Source organism: Rhyacophila brunnea, unplaced genomic scaffold (genome assembly GCF_057557595.1).
Source record: "Rhyacophila brunnea isolate RB1 unplaced genomic scaffold, BYU_Rbru_1.0 scaffold_4, whole genome shotgun sequence".
NCBI classification, from domain to species: Eukaryota; Metazoa; Arthropoda; class Insecta; order Trichoptera; family Rhyacophilidae; genus Rhyacophila; species Rhyacophila brunnea.
In genome coordinates this window covers 15,664,375-15,676,225 of record NW_028233068.1, presented here as the reverse complement: position 1 = coordinate 15,676,225, position 11,851 = coordinate 15,664,375, and the positions used below count along the sequence as shown (strand labels likewise).

The window sequence follows — 11,851 nt, the reverse complement described above, 5'->3', positions numbered from 1 at the left end:
TTTTAAAATCTCACATCAATGTAAAGCACATCATATTATTATATTATTGTATCAGAGTAAAGCACTGGTTACTAAAAGTATTTTTAATATCATTATTAAAAAAAATAAATGTTTCCCTCATTTTACCTTCATAGTTAGGTATTATGTAATTATCACAGTCTCGGTCAAGAGGTTCTATTAAAAAAAATGTTACGGATACAAAATATATCCTGAGTTTAGTAGTCATTAATCACAAAAGGCATCACATAATTGAAAACCATACAGGAAAAACTACACCATACAGCAACTCCAAGCGATTTTAATAAATAATTTTCTTGGGTAGGTATCACAAATGATTAAAAATTCAAATAATTTATTACATATCAGGACAATCAAAATTCTAGTATGTATTCTTGTAATTATTATAGTTAAAAAAAGTTTGCCAATATCTCACTATCAATTAATTTTCAGTTTGTTTGAAAATGTAACCACTTACATATTTTTTATTGATAGTAAGTACAGTTAGTTAGTAGTGCAAGTATTTACGAACAAATTAACATATCTTATTATACTAATATGCATAATATATTACTAAAATAAATGCATTCACAATTTATTGTGAAAACTACCATTCTAAGATTAAGAAAAAGAACATTTTTATAGCTGTGTGTTTATATTCTGTGACCTCTAATTTAATATAAGATAAGGCATTTATTTATTAAGTGCATCAGCGAGTATTGTTACATTTCGCCGAACAATTCGACTGAGGACATTTCATACTTGGAATTCAAGATCATTTTCACAATATCATCTCCCTTGTCAATGACAATCTTCAAGATTGCATTGTAACGATCAATGTTGATGTTGTCCGTGTTAATAACACTGGGCAGAAGATCGATCGCGAAAATCAAATACTCAACAGATTTTTCTTTTGCCAATATGCTCTCAATGAATGATATCATGAACAATTCCAGGTCGTCCCTGCTGTAGATGAAGAAGATGTCGCTAAACTCTTGGAAACATGGGGTGAAAACTCTAGAACTACTAGGTCCATATTTTCCAAACAGAGATTTCATATATGCTATTATATTAATCCCCAGTTGAGACGCATACTCACGGGCAAGGGCGCTGTCATCAAAAGTATAATATATTATGTCTACAAAACGAGGATGGTCCAACAGTTTCTTATAAATGATGGATAATTCTATTAATACATTTGAATCGAAAGCCGCTTCAAACGGTAAGATAGATTTCAACATGTCACCGACGCCTACGAGGAGGTTGACTGGGTTTATATCGTGTCTCCCTCTCGCTTGGATGCAGCATTCACTGACGAAAAGTTTCAAACTTTTCCTGTAGACAAACACTCCGTCTTTCTTAACATTCCAATTATCCATGATGTATTTTTCGAAGACCTTGCGCATGCTGGCAATGTGCTTTTCTTGTGCTTCAATACTGCGGACTTTGACCAAGCAGCACACGGAGAACTTTAGAAGATACGATGAGCTATCTTCGTCATCATGGACCGAGCCGAGATATTCCTGTATGATGGTCTCGCAAAAATCGTCACTCAGCAGATGGATGACAGATTCCAAATTGCTGGAGAACCTGGTGAATTCTAGTGACATGTCCAGTTTTGCCGCTTTCAACATTTTTAGAGTATTCCACGACACCTGGCAGTAGTCGTCAACGATTTCGGGTCGAATATCATCAATCTTAACGAGGTACTCGAAAATATCTTTGTCTTTTTCTTCAAAGACAGCGAAGAAGGACTTCAAAACTTGCCATATTTCTTTATATTTTGCGAGATCGGGTTCAGCTAGCATGAACTTAAATGTCCATTTGAAGATCACTTGCCTTATGGAGCTGTTTTTCTCTCCTTGCCACATGGTCTTGTAGAAGTCTAGAAGACATTCTTTCGGGTAAATGAAGTAGGCCAGTCGGACAGCATGCTTCTTGACGGATACCGGTTGTTTGGCGAGGTCCTTTACAAACTGGATACTTTCATTCGAAGACTTCTTATATGGAATGGAGAGGACCGACGGCAGTATGAATTTAAGGTAATCATCTTTGGCCAAACGGGACAAGAAATTTAACGATATCGGTGGATTGACATACTTTAACATACCGCAGATGACTTCTGTCGTTTCATATTCGCCAATATCATCTGGTGAAATATTGGCTTGTGACAAGTCAATTTTGGTTTTTTTCGGCATGTATCCGTCAATTAATTTTTCAAAATCTTTAATATCCAATAGAAAAGCTAACGCCATGACGACTGCCGCTTTGTCTTTGTTGCGTTCAGGTTTACTTTCCAACTCTTTAATTTTACTCTCTAACAAATCCCCCATCGGTTTCTGCATGTAAGCTCGGATTTGATGAAACAGTCGCACATTACTATGCAGCGAATAAGGTTTTACGGTGCGTTGAACAAGTAAATCAATGTTATTCAATAAAACTGCAGCATCGTGTTTGAAAAGATTGTCAGTAAACTTATCGGAGCTGCTGGCCTTGAATATTTCATCTGCAAATATTTTGCGAGTATCGAGATATTCTTGCATTCTGTATATGATTGAACTGCGGGATTTCTTATCTTGAGTTGTTTCTATCATCCACTTATTCAAAATTTCCATCAACCAAGAGCATTCGGTGACAGATCGTCTGTTAGCTTTATGCTTGGAATTCCACGAGCTGTACGATTCCAACAAAATTATGACATTTGCCTCGAGGACATGGTCAAAAGGTTTTCCTTCCATCAAAACTCTGTAACGTTCGAAAAACACATCCATGATCTTGCGCTCGTATTCAATGTTGTCGGACAGCAAATTAAGAGTATTTAATTTATATTTCATCATGACGTCAACCACAGATTCAATCTCCATGTTATTGTCGAGACGGTATCGGAGAAATTCTGTCAATATGCTGCGCAAGAAGTGTTGCAGATAATTCTTCTCTATTTCATTGTTGAAGTACATTATTTGCAACATTTCGTTGATGACTTCCCAATGCTCTGCGGAAAGTATATGCAATTTGAAAGATGAGCAAACCTGGTTCATAAAACTGTGGCGCAAATCTAGTGCATCATTTCTATGCCTCTTGGCAACATACTTCAACAGATTCAAGAGAGCCGCATGGTCATTGTTTATTTTGCAACAGAGCACCATTTTCTCGAGCAGGGATAACCTCTGAGGAACCGTTGACACACTATAGCACAAGTCTGTGTAACGAGGAATGGCTTTGGCGCAAGGGAGATACTTCAAATAATAGTCCTCCTTGAAATGGTCAACGGCTTTAACATTTGCAATTTTCTTCTCCGCCCACGGGATGCGATCCTCAGGATTCAGGTGCTCTGCCATGTTCATGTCAAGAAATTTATCCGTGTCCAAAAAGGAAGCTCCTTTATAAGCCGCCGCATACATCTTAATGATATAAAAAAGTTGATATTTTGGCTTCATGCGTGCCAGAAACTGCTTAATTCGATAATAGTTGAAGTCCTCTTTTTTGGGCTCCATCATTGTCATAAGCACCGTGTCGAAATTTTCGCCCTTCACCACATCTAGGATGGCCTCAGTGTTGAGGATTTGAATGAATTTATTTTCCATGATGGCTTTCAGGTTGCATTTGAGTAATGAAATACTGTTCCGGTAGCCAAACTTTACAGAAATTTTTGCTTTGTACAATGTATAGATCCGAATGAATTCCTCAGGCGAATCTTGCACCAATATAAACCAAAAGGCTTTATAATCGATAGAAGTGTGCTTCTTCGAAAGCGGGAAAATTTTTTCTCGGTCCATACTATAATACTTATCGATATATTCGACCACGAGTTTAGGATCTCTCTTATAGATCTTTATTAAAGGTTGACATTGAATTCCATAATCGGGTATGGTCAATAATATCTCCTTAATGAAGGTTAGAGAACACGCAGGCAAAATCTTCTCAGCCGTTTCCCTGCTGTAAACATCACACGTTTTCTTGTAGAATTCTTCAGCCATGCTTTCATCTTTGAGGAAGATTCCGAGGCGAGAGATTATCTTTGATCGGACGCGATAGGAAGTGTTTGGAAAGATTTCACCGAACACGTATTCAGTATTCATGAACTCTGTCTTTCTCTCAAAGAACCACTTGTACTTTAAGACTTTTTTTGTTGTCATTTCGTTACCCGATTTGAGGATTTGCCATACGACCTGCGAGTTCTTGAATCGATCGGCGAGGACTGCCATGTAAATCTGTTCAGCTTGACTTTTTGTTGTCAGTTTGGCAACATTTTCTGGAGATAACTCTTCAGTGGTTCCGGCAGATACTAAACTATTAAACGCTTTTCGCCTCTCTCCCATCGACGAGCCGGTCAATTTTTCATCAATCATTTTGAAGTAGGGAATCTGTTGGAATAAAAATGATTGGTTAATTCAAATATACATTTTTGAAATTATATGTAAATTAAATACAAACCTCAATGAAATCTAGAATATTTAAATTAAATTGCTGCTGAAATTGAATTGACTAATCTATGATCTATATTGGGTAAGAAAAAAAATAATTGTGCAATGTCTGCTTGAGGGATAATGAATATAAAAAGGCATTTATTTTTAGTTATGTTTTCAACGAGGGAACTATGGAGGGTAGATACCGCTTACTTAGGCCGCGTTGACACGATCCAAGTTGGCCTGGACCGAGCGCACTCGTATGAGACATCTTCATACTAATTATTCCTATACAAGCTAGCTTGGATAGGAGTAATTTGTATGAAGATGTCCCGTACGAGTGCGCTTGGATGGCGTTCGGTCCAAGTGTACTTGGTGTCAACCCGGCTTTACACTACTTGACAGAGAATTTATCTGGTTTTGTGCAACGTAACTACAATATTATGTGCATAAAAAGGTGTTTAAGTTTACTAGATAAACGGTTATGAAAATATCAATTTTATTGGTGAAAAAAAGAATAGTTAATAAATAATAAAACTTACCTAGTGGTGTGCTTAAATAGTGAGTTACGAATAATTCGTGAACAAAAATAAAGTAATGACGTCGACACGACAGCTAACCGGCAACCGGCGCCTAGAAATCTGAAAAAGATGGAAGCCAATCATAGATAATATACGTAAAAAGCCAATAGACCAGACCATAGACTAATATAATATTGAGGATCGCACAAATCAACGCCAGTGATGCCAACCGTACTATAATTATAGGACAATACTATAATTTTGACTTCGCGAAAAATGTTAAATACTATAATTTTACGCCAAATATACCAAAATACTATAATTTTAAAGGATTCAAGACGAAAAATGTTCCTGTACTATATATTTTTCAGAAATACTATAATTTTTACGCCTTTGTACTATAATCAGCATAGAAAAATATGGCAGCACTGATCAACGCGAATATTCGCAACGCAGCCGCTATCGCTGTTCCGTTTGGCATCACACCGATGCGACAGCGACGCAAACATAGACTAAATAATTTTATTCCGCACCAAATATAAAATTGTAAATAATATTAAAATTTTATGCCAAATATTCTATAATTTTTATGAATTAAATATGAAAAATATACGTACACTATAGCGGTTTCAGAATTGCTGCAACTTTTACCCAATTCGCTTGTTTAAGTGTATTAAGGTCCAAATAGACTATATGACGATCGAGCACATATATGTTAAGAGCGTTTTAGTGTCTATGATCAAATCTATGCCATTCCGACATATTATACATACATATTGTATGACAGCTATGACATCCTATTTACACTCTGTGACACCCTATGACACAGAACGCCAACATAAGAAACTGGTTTTCGATATATATATGACCGATCGTCATAGAGTGTATTTGAAGCATTATAGGTGGTAGTCAAAAGTGGTAGTATTGGTTGGAACCATAGACTAAATACATCAGAAACTTGATTTTGAGCGGCCGTCAAGTTTTAACACAAAACATTTTTTAAATGCATACCTTTGAGTTATTTTATTGCATATTTTTTCATGTATTTTTTATAGTTTTTCCATTGAAATTACGTGAAAAATTCGCATTTTTGTATTTTCACTAAGTACCCCGTCAAAATATCCCGAAAAAAGCACCCGCCATCGGTACGGAAGGTCCGGTCAAAAGAGTCTCAAAAAAGCCAACGCCGCTGTAATGCTACCTACCTACCTTTTTTTAATGAAAAACGAAACATTTATGCACGCAGGAGACGTAAATATAAAATGAAAACCATCAATTTGTTATATATTAGGCTATTTTTTGAGACTCTTTTGACCGGACCTTCCATACCGATGCGGGTGCTTTTGCGGGATATTTTGACGGGGTAAATGCGAATGGATGGCAGTTTTGGAGACAAATTGCATCAATGATAATATAAAATTATTGATATATTTGAATGTTCGATACCGAAACGTCAAACAATCGCAGCGCTCCATATTGAACTTTGTAAGAGAATAACTTAATTCCCGTCCGAAATCTGTGCGTCACGAATAATTCGCTGTCGACAGCGTTCCCGAAAATCGTAGCGATTATTCGCTGCAAATCCGCACTCAAGACGCAAGGCGATCGCGCATGCGTGCTCTTTCCCGTAAGCCAATACGAGCTTGATTGGCAAATATTCGCTGCGAATATTCTCTTTGGTGTGTGGACCGCAACATGCGTTCTTTTCGTCACCAAAAGCAAGGTAGGTATGTTCCAGCTAACACAAACCAAACTGGGTGGTTGTGACTAGCTGTACGCAGCCTCTAGCTGTCAGTCGCCAATGTTGAATTCTACTATCTTTTTGTCATCGATTTATAGTACGCGGTCCAAGAAATTATAGTATTTCGGCAAAAATTATAGGACGGGATGAAAAAAGTTTTTTATTTGTAACATAAACATAACAGATAATTCAAGAAATTCCGATGCCATTCTTTATTTAAACACCTCTTACGGCTGAAAAATGCTAACCGGCGAATTCAATTAATTCCATTTTTCAAAATAATTGTGGTTTTTGACGTACTATACTTTTTTAATAGTACGCGGACCAAAATGTACTATAATTATAGTTTGGTTGGCAGCACTGCGTTCACTGACAGATGGTAGCGTGCGACGGCGGACAAGTAGTCACAAGACCCCCAAACTAAGTATATTAGTCTATGCCCAAACTGAATCAAACTAATTAAGCCGAGCGGTCTGAAACCATCATAATTTTTGCGGGTACGCGATTTATGACTACTAATTAGTGTTTCCAATACTTAAAATTAATTCAATACCTAACTTATTTGTCTCTAAAAGAGCAACACATTTATTGAAATGTCAACTGGTTATGAAATAATTCTAACCTCCTATAGCTCGTCGACTACAATAACACAAATTTAACTGTTGTAATCATTTATTTTAAATGTACAACATTTAAATAATGCTTCGTGAATAGGTACCCATTAATTCATCCATAAGATTTATATGATAAAGGCTTTTAAAAATTACTTTTCCCCAAAGCTCTTCATAATCGCCCACTCGTTTGATTGTATTCATGTCGCTTATATGATATTGTAACTTCGAAGACAATTGAACATAAATTGATAAAATTTGTTAGATCATGTAAAACCTAATCATTCCGGGTTGGTTTAACACATTTTGTAGTTTAGAATCTCCTTTACAAAATGTAAATTGTTGTTCTGACATTTTCTGACAGGTAATCGAACTCCATAGTCGAACTCTTTGCATAGGTAGAAAATATGGCCGGAAGTTGGGATACTAAAATTAAAAGCGGTTTCTTTTTTGCATATGGTTACTTAAAAAAGTGCCGGAACTCACTTCATGTCAAGCTTTTTACTAAATAAAATTATATTCAAATGTCACGGAGCTATGCCACGAAGCGAACAAAAAAGGTTGATTTTTACGATAATTTTTTATTTTAGTCAAAACAAAGCTACAGAAACAATAAAATACATACCTACATTATATTTGAAATATATTGTACAAATAAGACTAAATAAGACTAAATTTAAAATATAATTGTAAATACATATGTAATGTATTTATTTATGAACTTGAATAAAAGTTTAGAGTGATTTCCAAAGTTTTTTCCAATTCTCGTCTGATACATCATCTCGATTCCTTTTCTTAGTGTTAGAGTCTAAGGCCGAATGTCTTCCTTTAAGTAACCACCTATCAACATATTTTGAAGGATCGAAAAGTGTCAAGGGTGGTCCCACGAGTTTGATGAACAAGAGTGCCGAAACTGTTTTAGTGTTTAACAAAGCTCTTGTTGGGGTAATAATAAGAAATTTCATTTGCGAAAACCCCCGTTCACATTCACTTGAAGAAATGGGAATAGAATTCAGAGCATATACCAAACGCAAGAGTTTTTCAGAATATGTCTTTTCGAGAATGTATTCGCGAAATCCACGAATCATTTCTCGTTCATCTAGTTGTAGCCTGATCGAAATGTTTCTAATTTCCATCTCTCCAAATGTCAACCAATTATCAATGTCTTCAGGCCAATATTTTTGGTCAAGTACGCGAGCCCAAAGTGCAAACTCAACATCTTTATTATCTAGCAGCCTTTTTTCAATTGACGTTTTCAACGTGGAATAAAATATTTTTGGATCAGTAGGAGGATCATTTTTAGAAACTTTTTCGTGAAGTAAAACTCCACGAAAATGCAGATTGCTTATAGCAGCTGCAGCACATTTATAATAGGGTCCAAAATTCTGTTTTCTTTCTTCAAAAACTTGAACGAGTTCATTTATTTTTCGATTTGCAATGTAAAGGTTCACATTGCGATTTTGTAGGTCCAAACTAAGTTCCGACAATTCTTGGAGAGTGTCGCACATCAATGCTAGATCCAATAAAAATGCTGTTGATGTTATTTTGTTCTTTAAGCCACTGTAAGTACACTTGTCATTTTTCATTGTCATTCAAAATATGATTTTTCACCGAAATCTAATGATGTTGGTACCACTGTTTTACGGTGACTGGAAACTTCAGAGACCGCGCGACTAGCATGTCGCGTCTCTTCGCGACCGTTTTGAAGCTGAGAGATTCCAGTCTCGCCGTCAGCGAGCCGCCATTGAAATGCATTAGCTAGATACTGGCTGGAATTTTAGTTTCAGTACCGTCGGACTTCAGTTGCGCCGTGGGAGGATGGCCTTATACATACATATTGTATGACAACTATGACATCGTATTTACACTCTGTGACACCCTGTGACACAGGACGCCAACATAAGAAACGGGTTTTTCGACATATATATATATGACGCATCGTCATAGAGTGTATTTGAAGCAATATAGTATATTAGAGCGGAATGCAGAAACATTTGTCATAACTAAAATTTCCTTAGCAGAAAACACTATGCAGAAAACACTATGCAGAAACACTGTCCTTAGTTAAGATCATTTTTATTGAAAATAATACCATATTTAAAAATTCTCGTTAGGTAAATTAGGTAAATTATTTTATAATTATTAAACTATGACAAAAATATGACAACTGCATTTTATAAATGCAATAACTATAAATACATATTAATATTTAATTATAATACTCTTATGTTTCCGTTATAAGTCATTATACGTGATTCCACAGGCACCACAAGATTTTTTTTAACATGGTAACACTAGCATCAAGTGTCATTCTTCATCTGGTATTTTGTATTTCTGCGGGCTGGCGTATAAAAATAAAATAATATTCTGCAAGTACATGCCAAACGAATTAACACTATCAATATCCATATTGAGATACATTGTTAAATGAATTTGAGTGTATGGACTGTGTTATAGACATGCGAATTTATTTTGACAGCAGCTGTCAGTGGTAAATGGTAATACAGAAGGGGGCGTGTTCATAACAAAAGTAGTCTATGGTTAAGGATTCCTTAACTCTTTACTCAGGATTGTCTATAGTTAAGTCATGCTTTTCGGCGACTTATCCTTAGGAACGAAATCTTAGATTGTGCATTCCGCTCTTAGTCTATGACTGTGATATTAGTCTATGATCAGTAATGTCATTATTGGTAATGTGTTTGTTGCTGTCAGTTTTGAAACAAAGATAATAAACCATCTAATGCATGAAAAAAGCACAATTATTGTAGCTGCAGTCTGACGTTGACAAGTAATTTTGCTGTTAAATTTAATTCGTGTTTGTATTATTGTCATTCTGATTGCCTTTGTGACGTGACTTAACCTATAATAATCTTTTGACAGTTTCATATTTCACAATATTTAATTATTAATTAATTACCTAATATAATTGTTTGGCAACAACCCGTTTTGGATATAGCTGTTTTCTCATTGTAACGCTAATCATACTTAATAATATTCTATTCATAAGAAATACGCGAGATACTTTATAGTCGAAAACATAATAGTGAACTTTGTCTTCGCCTTTGTGTTTTTAAATTCTTGCGATTTTCCAATCAGAATGAACATGACGAGACCTTGAATTATATTAAATAGGAAGTCGCATTTTTCTTGTTTTTTATAATGTAAAAATACACAATAATATCATTATTTAGTAGGTACAATTCACGGATTTTTTGACATCTTGTAGCCATAGCGAGGGGCGTAGCGAAGTGTTAAAGCACACGAGGCAGTAACAAAAAGCGCGCCCCCTGCGTAAAACAAAACTTATTTATGCCTATGCACACTTGTAGCAATAGTTACTACATATACTTGCATATTATATATTATTAAGTTCAATTATAATATTATATAACCACAGAATAGTGCTTAAAAATCAATAAAATATTTGGAAATGATTTTTATTGATAATAAAATCTAAGGACATTTGTGCCACAGGCGTTTATTTAGCAACAAAACCTAATTTTTTATTGTATTCAAAAGAAAGTTGATTTCCTATGATTTGGTCATTTCCCGTTAAAAATTCCCTATTACTATTTTTGTTTTCTACTCTTAACCTTTTCCATGCCTCACAATAATATTAATATGGCAGTATCTGACAGGCCGCAGATTTTTAACGACACACATTGAATGTAGAGTGAAGGTTTTACTAAAATCGCTGTAATATTGATAATTTGTGTTTTAGTATTCCATAATTATTCAAACAGATGTCACTGTGAGTTTAATTTTTTAGATTATGCAAATCAATTGACAGTGCCTAGTAATTTGACATTAAAGTCGGACGAGATAACTTGCGGATTTTGTATTTGCGGCCTATTAATCATGGCCTCATAGAGCAAGAAAACTCGCTGAAGGTATAAAACCGGTTAAAATTTCCCACGATCAAGAAATACTGCACTGATATTTTGTGAAAAAATTAGTATCTATACAAGTGTGGAGAAGGTGTATTATTGGCTGGATTCCAATATTAAACTCCCCTCTTCTCGGTATTGATTTTACTTAACACGAAGACTTGACTTTCTAATTGTACAACTATAAACATATTATACTATATTGACTATTTAAATGTGCGCATTTTGAAAAAAATATTGGCAATAATTTAAAATAGGAGTGGGTAACGTATAGATTATTAAATTCTGAAACGTTTTGCGGCTATCTGGAAAAACCTTTACGGACACGTAGTGGACTACGCCCTTCAATTTGAGAAGCATTGGTCATACTGCGTGCTATGACACTCGTTCTTATTGATGATTTTTCATTAATATTTTGGATCCACATTAGAATAGCTTTAATATTAACTGTATCGATTGAATTGATTATAAATTATATTTGATCATACATAGCTAAACTTGACAACACCTCAGATATAATATACCCACTAGAAAAAATCACATTTGAAAAAAATACGATGCTCGTGTTTTCTAGTTATGTATGTTCAATATAATATGGAACGTCACATTCTCAAATCTTGTGAATTATTCATTGAATAAAAGAAATGGTTTATTATAAATAATAAGTACTGTATTATTTTTATATTTC

General features: G+C 34.9%; 2 protein-coding genes across 3 annotated transcripts in view; one reads left to right on the top strand and one right to left on the bottom strand.

Annotated features, from left to right (window-relative positions):
* Window positions 1-576: 576 nt before the first annotated feature.
* Window positions 577-5,055, bottom strand: LOC147066962 (uncharacterized). The gene is made up of 2 exons (XM_085954490.1): window positions 4,946-5,055; window positions 577-4,361 (listed from the first exon to the last, which is right to left on the bottom strand). The coding sequence occupies exon 2, from the start codon at window positions 4,344-4,346 to the stop codon at window positions 720-722; it is 3,627 nt and encodes a 1,208-aa protein (XP_085810616.1). The 5' UTR covers window positions 4,347-4,361; window positions 4,946-5,055; the 3' UTR covers window positions 577-719.
* Window positions 5,056-9,921: 4,866 nt separating this feature from the next.
* LOC147066961 (lysophosphatidylserine lipase ABHD12) overlaps window positions 9,922-11,851 on the top strand; it is a 39,367-nt gene continuing 37,437 nt past the window's right edge. The window contains exon 1 of one of the 2 annotated variants that reach the window (XM_085954586.1): window positions 9,922-10,064. The gene's annotated coding sequence lies outside the window, so the exon portion shown is untranslated. Of the gene's footprint in view, window positions 10,092-11,851 lie in introns of both variants that reach the window. The other variant, XM_085954587.1, reaches the window with a different exon arrangement.

Bases quoted from the DNA above. Each gene is read 5' to 3' on its own strand.
- LOC147066962 (XM_085954490.1), bottom strand. From the start codon at position 4,346: ATGATTGATGAAAAATTGACCGGCTCGTCGATGGGAGAGAGGCGAAAA.